The sequence below is a fragment of the Schistocerca piceifrons genome, chromosome 1 (genome assembly GCF_021461385.2).
Source record: "Schistocerca piceifrons isolate TAMUIC-IGC-003096 chromosome 1, iqSchPice1.1, whole genome shotgun sequence".
Classification (NCBI taxonomy): Eukaryota; Metazoa; Arthropoda; class Insecta; order Orthoptera; family Acrididae; genus Schistocerca; species Schistocerca piceifrons.
The window spans coordinates 228017627-228034193 of NC_060138.1; the positions used below are offsets into that span (position 1 = coordinate 228017627).

The 16567-nt window shown below is 43.7% G+C and overlaps 1 protein-coding gene across 1 annotated transcript in view; it reads right to left on the reverse strand.

The window, feature by feature from the left end:
• The window catches only part of LOC124802966 (tachykinin-like peptides receptor 86C), a 177979-nt gene extending 162770 nt beyond the window's left edge, over positions 1 to 15209 (reverse strand). The window contains exons 1-2 of the mRNA XM_047264094.1: positions 15206 to 15209; positions 9966 to 10179 (exon numbers count right to left, since the gene is read on the reverse strand). Of these exons, the coding sequence (XP_047120050.1) occupies positions 9966 to 10179; positions 15206 to 15209 (218 nt within the window). The remainder of the gene's footprint in view (positions 1 to 9965; positions 10180 to 15205) is intronic.
• Positions 15210 to 16567: the final 1358 nt, after the last annotated feature.

Below are 16567 nucleotides of genomic sequence, written 5' to 3' on the forward strand. Positions count from 1 at the left end.
CCGGTTTAATCAATAAACAGTATTTATGTGAGCGCTGACTGCTAATCTTATAATAAATAAGAAATGCCAGCATTCGTACCTTTTATAAAATATATTAATTACGTGGCGAGTTTCGACACTACATTACTGTCATCTTCAGGTTCCCATGCAAACTGGTATCCAACTCTAGGTGCATTAGACCGGTACCATGTATACGTCCTGGTGTCATGAATTTCTTGCGAAATCTGCAGGCGCTGATAACACTACCTCCCACGAATACATTGCATATCCATATCCTTTACAGTTATAGCTCAAGATCTGACGCTGTTCACGTTAAATGTATACTCAAAGCTAAACTGGCATTGGATCATTTCTTTTGTGTACTTTACTTTTGTGTCAGACAGAGTTTTCATTTGTGACCATTAATTCCTCATTTAGAAGGATTTTGGAGCTCTTAGCAGCTGTATAATTTCCATCGTAGCGATTTGGAACATCATGTATACCGTCTGAAGATAGACGGATTCCTACTCAGAAGACAAAGGAGTGTTGGAGCGGACTGAGGAGTGGGAGAAACATATACCTTGATTCGCTTAACGAATAGTGAAGGGGAATCGAGAAAAAATAAAAGAGTATGAAGAAGTAAAATCGGTACAATGGACACCACTCCAACACCAGTGAACAAAGCTTCCGTACACAGACATTCTCCTTGTCGTACGCTCGCGAAGTGTAACCACACGGAATAAAAAATGACGTCACGTCCATTATATTAATGCAGGGGACGATGTTTTGCGGATATAGCGCACAAATTCTTTGTGACAGTGTTTTGTCTTAGATTTAGCCACGGAAAGATCAGGCATTGCCTGTATCCAGAATGACTCTTCCACTACCGCGGAGAGTACGTTGTCACGACAATTCCTAGCAGATTAAAACGGTGCGCCGATCTGGGAGTCGAACTCGGAACCTGGCCTTTCAAGAGCAGTGCTCTTACCAAAGACTAGAAAGTAGAACAGACAAAGTAGGATAGATGTACTAGTAGAAATGAGCCTATGAGGACGGATTATGAGACATAGTTATATAGTTCATCCATCAAGAGCATTGCCCACGAAAGGAAAGGTTCCAGGTTCCAGGTTATCTGTCAGATGGTTAAGTATCTCATAGTCAACAAAGGAGTGTTATTGCGGTGCAGAGGAGAACACCAACTACATCAGTTGCAGCCGTTCACTGCGGCAAAAAACGGTTCAAATGGCTCAGAGCACTATGGGACTTCATATCTGAGGTCATGAGTCCCCTAGAACTTAGAACTACTTAAACCTAACTAACCTAAGGATATCATACACATCCATGCCCGAGGCAGGATTCGATCCTGCGACTGCAGCGGTCGCGTGGTTCCAGACTGAAGCGCCTTTAACCGCGTGGCCTCACTGGCCGGCTCACTGCGGCACCACGTGACGACACGATCCCTGCAAGTTAGTTGGGAAAACCGACCGTAGCTGCTGAAAATGGCGTGGAACCAGGGAGAGAAAGCTATTTATGGTTAGGGATGCGAGTTGCGAATCGGTAGTGATTGTGCCAAGAGCTTTCCGTCGCATGTTTCCCAAGACACCACCAGTTTATAACCGCATAATGAAGTGATACAGGAAATTCCAGAAGTATGGTTGTCCGTGCGAAGCCAAACGTTCAGTCTAAGCGGTTATGTCAGAACAAACCGTATGTGAGACGTGGTGCTGTGTTGTGTACAAGGTGGCAGCCGGTCAAGGAATATTTAGGGAACTGGTTCGAGAAATATTTAATTTCAAAGGCCCCAGTCAAATATTCATACGTTTTCTCCCAGGGTAACTTCGTTTGTGCCTACGTGACCAAAGGTGCCTGAATTTCGGAACCGAAGCAGTTCTGTCCAGTTAAAGCTGCTGAAAAGAGACGGTCTCAATGTCAGTCCTCTGTTGAAGTTTGCTCGCAAATTCACGCCCTCGATTTAGCTAATATCGTGTGAGGAAGACAGGTGACGTGTGCAGGCTATGGAGTGTTGGTTCAAATGGTTCAAATGGCTCTGAGCACTATGGGACTTAACTGCTGAGGTCATCAGTCCCCTAGAACGTAGAACTACTTGAACCTAACTAACCTAAGGACATCACACACATCCATGCCCGAGGCAGGATTCGAACCTGCGACCCGTAGCGGTCGCGCGGCTCCAGACTGTAGCGCCTAGAACCGCTCGGTCACTCTGGCCGGCACTATGGAGTGTTCTCCAGAGCAGAATGCAGTTGCTTCTCTATCTTGTGATTCAGACCTCGAGGTTTTTCTTGGGAGACAGAGCCAGTAGCTCTGCGCCCCAAGACCGACAACCAACAGACCTTCACATGAACCGCTTCCCTTCCCGTTGGCCAATTTCTTTAGTTGCTCGACGTTCTAGACTGTCCTACACCAGGTAACTTCCTATCCTAGCCGCACCCCATGTATCCCGTACTTTGAAATATATTCTCTTTACTTGATGTAATTTCCCTTCTGCCATTTAACGTCAGCCTTGGACGCCCACCTGGTAAGTCCTCACTGCTCGATCGCCTGAACATAGAAGCGGGATGCAACAACTTCCCTCTCCCAGCACTTGTGAAGTTGTGCCACAAACTCTGACATCCCAACTACTGCAGAACCGAACATCCCTCAGCCAAGAGTGTGCAAAGTCTTCCATAAGCGAAAAAGAGTCGTATAAATTCCAGCTCCAGCAAGCCACAAGTCATGACGACAAATTGCACCGTCTATAGTTCACAATTATATCCAAGGTCATCTTCAAGATGACAACTCCACGAGGAAATTAATCTGCAGTCACGGGACCACACACATTTCATCTCTTGGGGAAGGTCAACCGACACAACACACGCATATGGGGGTCAGTGGAAGTTAACTAGTGCTATGCCGTATCCAAATAGACAGCGAACAGATAGCACGGTCTTCTGTTTTTAACAGATGGCGCCCCTCCAGATTTCCACAATTGTTATCGATGAGATTACCCTAATGAAACGTCGCCGCATCACTAGATAGGCCGTATTGCCGCCAGTGTCACGACGCTGCTAGAGTGACCACCCCGGTCACCGATCACTGGACTTGACATCTTGCTATTTTTTCCTCTAGAGTTACATAGAGGAAAGCGTTTATGTTTCACCCCTGCCACAGAAGCGAGAAGATTTGCGACACCACATTGCAGCAGCCAGTTCTTACTATCATTCCTAATACGCTGGATGTGGCCTGAATTGGACTACCGAGTCGATGTGCGCCGTGTGACGAAGGGTGGACGCATATCACATTTATAAGCACTGTAAAATATCTTTTGGAGTGTGTATTTCATATACTGTATCAGTTGTTACGTTGTTTTTGACCATTTATCTATACAGACATTTTTCAAATGCTTCATGCACTTTATAATATCTTGTATATATTTCGCTTCTAGTGGCTGTAATTAAAACATCCAAACTTTGGGTATCCTATCATAGAACTAGAATCTGTGTATGTGTATATGTATGTGTATGTGTGCGTGTGCGTGTGTGCCTGTGTGTGTGTGTGTGTGTGTGTGTGTGTGTGTGTGTGTGTGTGAGAGAGAGAGAGAGAGAGAGAGAGAGAGAGAGAGAGAGAGAGAGAGCTCGAGCTCAGATCTCTTATGTGCTTAGAGAAAGTTTGCTCATTATAGTTTTCTTAGAATGTGTTAGAGGTTAATTGAATGGCTGAAGTCTTAAAAAGCCACAAATTTAAAAAAAATCGCGTTGTGTTTTACCAAGGTTCTCACAGAGAAGAAGGATTAAAAAGGCAGTTTCTTTATTAAAAGGAAACATATAATGGCTCTTGAGAGTTATGACACCGAATGTACAGGGTGTCCACAATTAAAGCCCCAGTTTCAAAACGGTGTAGGAAGAGAACCACAATTCAGAATGACGTCAAGTTTGAACAGCATGTTATCGACGCAGGGTGAAACGTTTTGGAACATAAAAAAAACGAAAATTTGACCAATAGACGGTGCTGTAAGCGTCAGAGTATGTACACTAAAAGACGTGTGACGGGAGGTTGTTCCTCAATTTGCCATCTTCCCACGAAGGATCGCGCACTACTGGTAAAGTTTATAGGAACGGTGAATGTGAATCGGTAGCCCAGCAGAACTTGCGCACACTCAAGGGTATGATAAGCGGTATTGCTCCGATGTCTGCTAAGGGTCTGCTGAAAAGGTTAAAAAATTCGAAAAGATAGGTTATTTTCAAATGAAATGTGGCAGAGGGTGGAAATCGGTTGGTCCGACGTCTGTCGAATATGTGGCCACAACATTGCAGGAGGGGTTGAGCGGTGGTGTGGAGATATGCAGTGCACGTGAATTGCCCGAGCGCTGGACATGCCTGGGAGTTCGAATCATAAAATCCTACGAAACATTCTCCACTGCTGTCCATACAAAATGACCCGTGTTCAGAAGCTGCTTCATGATGATCTGCCAGCAATGCAAACGTTCGCTGTGGAATTTCTTGCTCGCTTGGAAGTGGACAATGAATGACCGTGGAACGTTCTCTGGACAGACGAAGTCCACTTCCATCTCTAGGGATTTGTCTATGCGCAGAACGGCATATTACGGGCGACGGAAAATCAGCACTCAAATCAACCGGTACGACTTCATTCTGCATAGGTGACTGTACGGTGCGGATTCACGGAATAGTTTATCGTAGGTCCGTGTCTCTTCGTGGAGATGAGTCCTGCGGGTCCTGTTGCCTGTGCCGTCACCAGTGAACGCCATGAGAATCTCCTATGCGCCAACGTCATTCCAGCCATTCAATGACTTGGATGTGTGAGTAGGATCATCTTTACGCAAGACTGTGCACCTGCGCACGCTGCACAGCCACTGAAACGGCGGCGGTCATTTCCCTACAGCCCGGCCTTCCAGATCACGTTATCTTAATCTGTATGATCTCTGGCTGTGGGGCTACCTGAAAGATGGCGTGTTCGGTGCTCTAATTACGAACATATCTAAACTGAAAGCACGCCCTGTGCATCGCATTCTGGACGTGATCCCCCAGACACCCTGATCTGTTGTGGAACTTGCTGTTCCTAGATTTCAATTTGTGGCAGAAAACGATGGGCAGCATACTGAACGTATCTTACGTCAGTCTCATGACAATTACAAACCGATGTCATTATGCTTTTTATGAGGTTCTTGACCTCAGGACAATTACGCAGTTTTTGTCCTCAGGAGAATTAAAAAGCCGATTTTTCCCATCCGTTGTGGTACGACCTAGCCGATGTGGATGTGCATACCTAACTAACAGTACCAGAACTGTTGACTGCCGAACTTGTGCGGTCATGCACACTGAACAGTACAGATGGTGTGATGTGCAGCTTGCGGGCTTTCAAACAATAGTAAATGAAATGACGTGGTGGTGTGTGTGGCCCTCAACAACGTACCCTACGACTCAACGTTGCAATATTAAAAGTTTTCGCTGGTTTCGTTGTCTAGGGGCTGGGATCCGTAATTGCTGCATTAGAGGCCAAACACTGCTCAGTCTACAGTATACGATAAGAATACACACATGAATCGAATGGTCGAAGGTTTCTATCATCCGGCAATTGCGAATTATGAATGTAAAATATAAATTTATAAATGAAAGATTGCAATTAAATAAAATCTGCAGGTACTATCTTAATGACTAAATGATGAGTACGATAGTAGAAGTACTTTTGAGTATGCGGTATATTTCTGCAAAACACTTATTGGTGTCGATGGTCCAGCAATTAAATAAAATATAAGTTGAATAACAGGGAAACAATAGATTCCTACAACACGTAATTAGATATGAACAACAACACAGCTCGCGAGATATTCTCTTCTAAACGCACACTACGTCTTCACTGTAGAACTCACGGAGATCTCACAAGTGCACAAGTCGGCACTCCAAAGTATTTCTATCTGCCGCGACCACGCGCAAACCGCTCCACTCTCTCCAAGTCTCTCTCTGGACCTGTGCGTCCGCCGCGCCGTCGCGTCCAGCACTTTCCATGTCCTCTGCCGTACTCTCCCGCGCCGCACTGATCCGAACTGCCACGTGTCCTCTCCGGAAACCATGCTCCTCCCCAAACCCCATACGTCTCTCTTAGTAACAAGCGCTGACATTGGCTAGAGCGCTCGCGCCATGTCTTCAAGCCAACGCATCCACACAAATATAATGAAACACATTCGAAGTACTAGATTTACATTTAAATAACTTGAAATTAAATAAATATTCCTACGGCTGTACCATAAACACGCTCTAACAGACATTATTAGATACATAAAAAAATTAAATAAACATATATCAAAGGAATAGAACAAAAGGTAGGCCAGTAGCCAATGTCTTTATGCTTTCTAAAACACAGTGAATGTTTAACCAATTTCTTGATCAATAGTATATATCGGATATAAAAGATACATAGATGAATATAGTTATAAGCATGCTGCTACCGTTTTTTCGCGTAACTGTGGAGTACTTATGACTTGACGCGATCTACACTAATCCCCCACTTTGACCTCCAATAACTCATGTATACACTCAAATTACATACCTGTAATTGATACCAATTTAGATTTACACTGATAGCTTTCTAAAGACATGTAGATCGACGAAATCGGATGAACCGTTTCGATTTTGGAAATTCGTTGCTGTGTGTTACTTGTATAATTTACAGCCAGATACTAAACTTTAAAACAATAAATGCATTGGAAATCTTATTACACTATCAGAATGGTCGTGCAAATAATAGTACTGTACATGTTTCTTTTTGAGGTATCGTGACTCATCTGGCTACTATTAATTTCTGTACGAACTGTGAAATGTCGGCCATTAAGGTTTCACAAAGTCCGCCATCTTTGGCCCTCCCGGCGCACAGTGTCACCAAGCAATTCCCAGCCACGTGCTCGATGGACCACGCGCTGGGGCTACCCCTCTCGTCCGGCTAACGTTCGCCACCACGTGGTTGCTGCCTGGCCCCGGCTGTCCGAGCAGCCCGTGCAGCCACGCCAACTTAGAATATTTTCAGGCCGCCACAATTCGCCCGTTACCTCACAAGCTGAAACCGTAGCCGTCGTATTACGATTCATCTGTCATTTGTAGCCGACCCTATTTACCTTCAGACTCTTACAGCACCATCTATTGGTAAAATTTTCGTTATTTTTTTTCCGAAGACGTTTCCCCCACGCATCAATGACATGTTGTTCGAATTTGACGTCATTCTGAGCAGTGGTTCTCCTTCTATAGCGTTTTGAAACTGAAACTTGACACCCTGTACATTAGAGCAGGGCTTCCCAACCTTTTCAGCTGGCGGACCCCTTCTTCAGTCGAAAATTCATGGCGGACACCTCTTCAGTCAAGAGCACAGTAACTTTAAATTTCTGAGCGAAACCCATGGGAACTGAAAGCTTCTTAATGCAAGTGCCATGTTCCCAATGGACCCCCCCCCAGAAGTATCAATAGTCTTTGGTTTAGAGATGAATGAAAACAACTTGAAATTAACGATCCAATTTGAATTCCCACTGTATCCAGACACTTACTGGTGCATTTACTCCCTTTGTTCAAAACACTATAGCCTGATTAAAATTACTTGGTAATTGAAATTTCACACGATGGAGATGTCTTCCTCCAAGAGCAATCAACGTCACGCCCAAACTGTTCGCTGGTGACAAGCTGCCACTTATGGTCTGTTCACTTCCACTATTTGGCTACTGTTGTGTAAAGAGCATGCATATTTCGTAACATTTGTGTGTGTGTGTGTGTGTGTGTGTGTGTGTGTGTGTGTGTTTTCGTGAAATCCGAAGAAAAATGTTCAAATGTATGTAAAGTCTTCCTTTGGTCGTCCTCCCTCATCATTCATTTCAACTGGAAACTTCCCTTGTTGTGAAGGTGATGGAGAAACTGCACCCTTCTTCAATGATCCTGACTTCAGCCACCGATCCATGCTAGAAGTAATAAACTGGTCAAAAATCGACTTATGAAACAGGTAATGCACTGACAAAGCAAGTTTAACATTTAATGATGCCTGGGGCCGCATACGTGCCAGCGAGCGCTGTGATTGGTCGACAAAGCTCGCTCCGCGAATGCGTAAAAGGTTTCAGCGCATCTAGCGCCGTGAGCCGGGGCACAGACCACCCCCGTATTGTTGCGAAACAATCGATCAGAGAAGCCGCATTCTCCGGCACTAAACTGTGTATACGTTCTCACTTAGGAACCGCAAAGGCTACTTGGGGATACGACCTGAAGTAAAAGTACACATGTTTTTCACACGAAAAAAATAGTGATGAATTTGATTTTCACATTTTTTTCAATAATTTTACTCATTATTTTACACGATTTGGTGAAAGGTGGCCGATGACCCCCTAGAAAGAGCCGGCGGACCCCTAGGGGATCCGCGGGCCACAGGTTGGGAAGCCCCGCTTTAGAGCATTGATCCGTGTATCGACTCGTGTTACACCTTGTGTTTAGATTGCATTGGTTTTCCTTTCCTTCCCCTGACATGTTTGTTTGATATGTTGTCTGTCATTAAGTGGCTGCTTGGTTGTCTTTTCTCTCTGCTATCGACATCTGCGTTTTTGCGCCCGGGAAACTGCTATGAAGGAGGTGAAATCTTTGACTGGTGGTAACTTCGTGTGGAGGCGTGGAAGTAGGGGGTGCATTCAGAGAGTCTGGTCGACACGGGAGGGAGTGTGGCTCGCCAGCGCCGACCAGGGTGGTCGGTTGTACCGAGTCGCTACGTGATGCATGTCGGTTGTGTGTAACGAGCGGGTGGAGTTGACGGAAGAGCTCCCCGCGGGTTGGTTGCATAGAGAATCGCCCCACGAGCAGTTGCTGTTCATTTCCCCTCGGTGGGACGTTAACAAGCTTCTTTAAGTCCTCCGTTTCAACACTTGAGTTAAAAAAAGGAGACACCTAACTAGAAGGAGTGCTCACTACCCGTCAAAGTTGCAGAGAAGACGTGAACTCTGGTGACAGAGCGTGTTGTCGCGTGACCGTGGCGTGTTGGGTACACTGGCGACGTTTGCGCGGTCGGATGTGTGGATCCTTGCCATCCGGAGGTCGTGTACTGCCTGTTCGAGCATAATTGCAAGTTAAGTTAGTGGAAGGTTTAATCATTAAGTAATAAGTTAGCGTAACCAGTGTCTCTTCTGCCTCGTGGCCTCCGGCGATCGGGTTTCCTGTCCCCGGCACCGGTGTAATTGAAGACAGTGACCTTTCCTCCTCCTCTCGTTACTGCCCGATGGGAGGTGTAGTTTTGGCAGTTTAATTGTTTCGATATTCTGTCGTGTGTTATGAGTAAATTCATGCTTCTTGTTGGTTGATCATGTGGTCGCTCATTCAGGACTGTGTGGTATAATGTTTCCTTGCACGAGGTTAGCTCTAATTCTGTCATCAAGTTAAGCCATCGTATTACAAGTTTTCGCTGGGTAAAAGTCGGTGCAGTGACCAGCCTGAGAGTGGCAATTGTGTTTACGGGCTTATTTAAATTGGTCAGTATTCTGCCTAGCCTGAGCACCCCTGAGTGGGCGATTTGTGGTCGCCTTACATGGGTCCGTCATATCTGTTATGTTCTAATGATATTCCAGGACACTTTTGTTTAAAAACTTTTTAAATTCCTCCATTCCTTGATTGCCGTTAGCGGCGTGTTTTGAAAGGCTGTTATTGCCGTACTGCCAGCTTCTGTGTGTGTGTGTTTTTTAAAGAAATTTTTAAAGTGTTGTATTGCTATAAATTACTTGATTGCCGTTAGCGGCGTGTTTAAAAGGCTGTTTATGGCCGTACTGCTAGTTTCTCTTACATATAAATAAAACATTTGTGTGTGAAAATCTCAACTCGACAGTAAACTACTAGAAATTTGGCCCCGTTTCCCAACTTGTGGTGTGGCTTGTAGTAACCGTAACCACTGTGTGTGTCAAGCATTTATGGCTTTCTTTTCTGCTTGGACTGGTGTTTCTGGGAGACGAGTTGTTGAGCACCAACCTGTCGAGAGAGATGGCGGCGAGCGTGAAGGCGCTGGAGGCGACCGTGACGTTAGCCACGAAGTTGCTGGCCGAGCAGTAGACGCCGCCGAACGGCCAGTCCGAGTTGAGCATGAAGGCGAAGTTGAAGGCGCAGTTGAGCAGCGCCATCAGCAGGTCGGCCACGCTCAGGTTCACCAGGAAGTAGTTGGTCACCGTGCGCATGCGCCGGTGCGCTGCAAAAAGAAAAGCGCAACACACGTGTCTCATCAGGGAAAATCGCACCTCAGTGAATGTACAGTGTATGCAGCAGTGAAACTGATATACCGGGTGATCAAAAAGTCAGTATAAATTTGAAAACTGAATAAATCACGGAATAATGTAGATAGAGAGGTACAAATTGACGCACATGTTTGGAATGACATCGGATGTTACTAAAACCAAAAAAATGCAAAAGTTAAAAAAATGTCCGACAGAAGCGCTTCATCTGATCAGAGTAGCAATAATTAGCATAACAAAGTAAGACAAAGCAAAGATGAAGTTCTTTACAGGAAATGCTCAATATGTCCATCATCGTTCCTCAACAATAGTTGTAGTCGAGGAATAATGTTGTGAACAGCACTGTAAAGCATGTCCGGAGTTATGGTGAGGAATTGGCGTCGGATGTTGTTTTTCAGCATCCCTAGAGATGTCGGTCGATCACGATACACTTGGGACTTCAGGTAACCCCAATGCCAATAATCGCACGGACTGAGGTATGGGGACCTGGGAGGCCAAGCAATACGAAAGTGGCGGCTCAGCACACGATCACCACCAAAAGACGCGCGCAAGAGATCTTCAGCGCGTCTAGCAGTATTTTGTTTTTTTTTTCTAATAAAACCCCATGTCATTCCAAGCATGTGTGTCAATTTTTACCTCTCTATCTACATTATTCCGTAGGTTATTAAGTTTTCAAATTTATACTGACTTTCTGATCATCCGGTATTTGTACTGGGTGTTACGCTACTAATCAAATCCAGACATTTGCCTTTCGCAGGCGGACAAGATTGTCAAAACAATTTTGTCCAACTCTGATTATGCTTTTCAGAGGTTTTACATGGCTGTGAGGTGAATGACACGAATTGCTCCAATAAATTCCCTTCCCGACCAAAATGAATTTCCAATTGGGACATACAAGTATCTACTTCCCCTGGTGTCACACATCAACGATAAATCAGGCAATGATCGCCGCAAGGATCCAAAGCACAGACATAACGTTCTGAGAAATATAGATTTGTAGCCGAAGTACCGGTCTGATAAGTTTCACTTGTTTTCTAACCCAGTGGTAACATCCTACAAAAATGGTTTAAATGGCTCTGAGCACTATGGGACTTAACATCTATGGTCATCACTCCCCTAGAACTTAGAACTACTTAAACCTGACTAACCTAAGGACACCACACAACACCCAGTCATCACGAGGCAGAGAAAGGCAACATGCTACATTTCCCATAAAAAGAAAATACTCTATTCACTTCATGTTATGAAATATTAATTATTATTAGGATTATTGCTATTATTATGAATGTTAATTCTCAAAACTGTCGTATGTAGGCTAGTGACAAAAGCGTACTTTCGACAGTTACAAAATTTGTGATTAATGTGAAACTAGAACCAGAATATAAAGAGCAGATGCCAAGTGCGCCATGCACACGTTTATGATCTACTCCAACTCTTCATGATCTTCGTTACCATCATTTTCATTAAGCACATTTTGTGGCTTGAAGTTGAGATAAAGCTGCCATTGTAACTTCGATTACGTACTACTACTACTGCATGCGTGACGAAGGCAGTAAATTATGTTGACATGCTAGTTAACAATTTCGGGCTACATGGAAGCGGATATAACAGAAATCTCTCGGAGAACTTTTCATGAATTTTCTTAGGAAATTCCCGTTACAAATATCTAGGACATGTAGAGGGGAACGAGCACATGATGGTTAGAACAGGAAACCATTTCCGGAAACGTATTGTTTCCGTTCTACGACGATTTCAATTCAGGAGTTAATGCGTCTACGTCTGCTACCACTCAGGCTAACTGGTCTTGCATATTTGACCTTCCTCCAAAACGTATCTGACCCGTTCTTGGAAGTTGTGACACTGAATGTCCGTCAGGAAATGCAGTTTCAGTGCACCATCTCACTTTTCAAGTGCGGCTCGCAGACATCTCAACACACGATATGGAGAAGGACGGTTAGGCCGAGGTGATCCAACAACGTGGCCGCCATGATCGTCCTATTTAACGTATATGGACTACTACTTTGGTGGTTTAATGTACGCGACTCGTGTAGAGACAGAGGAAGATCTCCTGGCACCAGTTCTGGCCGCTGTAATGCGAGGGTTGGAACTTCAATAGTGGCAACTATTTATTTACATCTCGTACAAAATAGACACGTGTTTCAAAGTTTTACTGACCTTCAAAGTAGTCACCAGCATTGTGTATAACCCGTTGCCAGCGATGTGGAAGTCGTAGGATTCTCTTATCAGTGTCAGTTGTGCTGACAATTCGAGTGTCGCGGTCTATTGGCCGACTAATTTGTAACAGTTCTGAAGCGAATGCCGTCAAGTGTTTCATTCAGTTTAGAAATCGAGTTGAACTCACGAGGGATTAAGTCAGGGGAGTGCAGTAGGTGGTATAGCACTTAGCAGCCCCATCAGTCAAACAAATCAGTAACAGCTTGCACTGTACGTGCTTGAGCATTGTCCTGCAAAATGATATGTCAGGTCCTGCAGAAAGTGTCATCATTTCTGTCTCTAAGCTGGCCGTAGGTTGTGTTTCAAAAATTAACTGCATAGAGACAGAAGTGATGACACTTTCTGCAGGACCTGACCATCATTTTGCAGGACAATGCTCAAGCACGTACAGTGGAAAATGTTACTGATTTCACGGAATTCGCTTCAGAACTGCTAGAAACTCGTCGGGCAATAGACCGCGCCTCTCGAACTGCAACACAACTGGCACTGCTAAGAGTATTCTGTGACTTCTACATCGCTGCCAAACGGTCATACATAATGCTGGTGACTATTTTGAAGGTCAGTAAAAGTTTGAAACACGTGTCTTTTTTTGTACGAGCTGTAAGCAAATGATCTCACTATTAAATTTCCAACCGTCGTAGAAATTGTGCAGGCAACAGATGGGACAGAGCATGTGTACCAGTACATGTTTCGCAGGTACAATGTCTGTAACAACGATGTTAGTCGTCACATCGAGCCGCTCTTATAACGCGTTAGTACTGTTCTGTACGATCAGTGCGCTAGGTTTTTTTTTCTATTGGAGTACAGTAAACACGTAAAGTTTAAGTGTTAAAATAAACAATGTGTCTAAGTGATACATATATTTTTCGCTATGTTTCCATTTGAAGTGTTACCTAATAATTGTGCTGTGTCACGTCTAATTCAATTCCTCAAGCAGACGTGGATGAGTTAAATATCTGAATTAAAACCGTTGTAGAACGGGAGCAGCACGTTTACGAACATGGATTTCCATTTCAGATATTATGTACTACTCTCCTCTACAAGTCCTAGAAATTTGTAACAGGAATTTCTGAACACATAACGCTGGTACATCACAAAATAAACAAATGTCAGGAACATGCTACAATATCGAAATCGACGACAGCATGCTTTAGGGCATGATTGTTTTCAGAGCCTCAAATAAACTTAGCTGCTCTGACACATCCGTAGGCCCGACCCAAACCCTCAGTCTCAGTTGTTCGATACGAATGACAGATTTCACGCTAAATAAATGTTGTTTACAGTAGTACATCGTGCCACGGAAGCTACACTCCGATTAAAATTACTTGTTAGTTTATGTTTGTCACTGGCCGCTACATTGTTGGTACGTCGGGTCCATTACAGGGGAAAAACAAACAGAGCCGGTTGCTTCTTAACTGCTGTTACTTGTGAGATACTCTGTTGACAGCAGGTGTTAAGTGAGCAATGACTGCACCGCGGTACGCGGCGCGTTTTGTAGCCCTGAATTTAAACTCACGTCTTAATCTAATCACAATCTCGTGATGTGCAGTATATCTGGAAAACGTCGGCCAACAATCTGCGCAGAACTATTAATCAGGCCCGAATTGTTCACAATCTCTACGAGCAGATCCAAGACGGAAAAAAAATTCAATTTGAGCGCTAAAAGCAAAATGTAACTTCTCGTTCTCATTAGTTACCTGATACTATCCTCACACCGGCTACACAAGCTGCTATGTTACCAACCGATGAAGAGTCCTAGTTACAGGTTAAAGACAAAACATGCAGATTCGAAACGATAAAAGAATGATGGGCAGAGAGAATAAAAGTAATTCAGGAACCCAATACAGTATTGACAATGGCACCAAAGATTATTAGAAATAAAAAATATGTATTTAGATCAGCTTATTAAATATATATATATATATATATATATATATATATATATATATATATATATATATATATTTAAACCAGCCTATTAAATAAAAATAATAATAAGTGTCATTTTCATAAAATTAAGAAATAAAAAATTTCTAAACGTTGATGGGATTCGAACCTGCGACTTTCTCCAGGTTAGCAATGTGCCTCAACCGCTACGCTACACCACCGCCCTCTATTATAATGATATGTTTATAGCTTTCCAGAACCAATGATGATTTACTACCTTCAAAAAGCTGTGCTTCATGCCCAAAGCTTGTCTGATGTAGGCCGCTGTCTGAGATGATAATAACTGCATATGTGACGCCAAACTGAGTCTTGTGTGAAACGATACAGTAGTGTTTGCTCGTTGCCGTATATGAGAGGTGCATCTTTTTGTGTGTATGTGTTATCATGCCTGACAAAATGCGAAATTAAAGGGTCTGGCCTAAGAATCGGGCCCAGAAGCACAAGGAATTGGAGGTGAACTGACCAATGGCTGCGACAGTTTGGCAATTGCGAACATTTCGATTGTGGCTTTGAGCGCTCTGACTAGAGGAAAGCAACTCTAACGCGTGAAGTGTCAACTAGCAAGTAGTTTTACCCAGACCTTTTCTCCATTTCTTGCAACAGACGCAGGAAGTGTTGCAAAAGGGTTCAACCTATTGCCAAGTTCATATTTGCTGTATGAACGATGGTAAAACTTCCGGTCGACTTTAAATTACGCAACGAAAACAAAAAGTTCACCTCTGTGCCAGTTCTAATTTGTCGGTTCCTGTAATTCCCGGTAGTGGACCCCAGGTGCAGCTAGATTGCTCGCTAGTTAATTACCCATCGTGCGTCAGCCCTAGGTGTTTTTTCTCTCAACTGCGAAAAATGTTGAATATGTCTGGACGTCACAGCGTGGAATTCCACAGTCCACTGCACTGCGGAGCGTGACATGAAAAATCTGGCATGTCACAATTTTGCCTCGTGGAGAGGAGCGTGCTCAATGAGATGCGTCATCGTTTTTACCTTACAAGCAGAAACGAGGAGCCGCTATATAGTATTTAGTTAAACTGCGTATTCGGTGGGTTCTTTATCATAGATTACATGGTATGAAAATAAGCTGTTTCAAGGAATGAGCAGATTTCAGATAGCTGTTTCAGGGAATCAGCTTATTTACTCTCTCTCGAAAACGAGTAATTTTAGCTACAATTTGTTATGATAACGTGACATATAACTGAGTATCGGTGTAGAAAGGCTCCCTTTAATTGACGATTTGGGTGTTAAAATTTGCGTTCTATGAAACCACACGTTTTAATGCTGCGACACAGTGATTATATAAAAAGCATGTCGTTTTATTACAATTTGTCTCAGTTAAATATCAACAACGCATGACATCTTGCACCATATAGAGTGCATTGAAGGTGTAACTCAGATGATAGCGTAGTGAACTATGAAGGGTAAAGTAGGAAGTTCGCGTCCACCTCCCTCCCAATTATTATTCACTTCGCCTGTTGCTTTCTCAAGTATTCGGGTTCTTTATTACGAATTTCATAAAAGTATTTTCCGCAGTAGTCGATGTTATTTATTACTAGCGAACCAGGCAATGCTTCGCAATTTCTAAATTTGTGTGGGAATTGTATACGTCCTAATCTCCTTCCCTCACCTATCTCTATCTTTTATCCTGTCCCCCCCTCTCTTTGCCCCCTTTCTCTCCAATCTCTCTGCATCATCTCCTCACCTCTACCTCTGTCGGTCTCCTCCTACCGCGTCTCTTGTTGTCCATTTTCTCCTCCTCCCTCCCTCTGCCCTCTTTTCTTCCTCTCTCTCTCTCTCTCTCTCTCTCTCTCTCTCTCTCTCACACACACACACACACACACACACACACAAACACACAGATTCTAGTTCGGATCATTAATATAAACAGTATAGGAGAGACTTCTACAGCTGGAGGATCTGTACGGATAGTGGCTTTAATGACAGTATTTCTTATAATTTTTATCTGTGAACGGGTAGGATTCCCAGGTTTCGGATGATTCTGTAGTATTCTGATTGTCAGTCGATAAGATGTACATACAACATTATTCTTCCCTCTACTGACTACGAGAAAGAAACTGACTACGAGAAAGAAAACGAAACCGCACGTTTTCACACCACAGAATTTTCTTTCACGCAGTCGGTTTTCACAGAAAATCGGTACAGCGTATA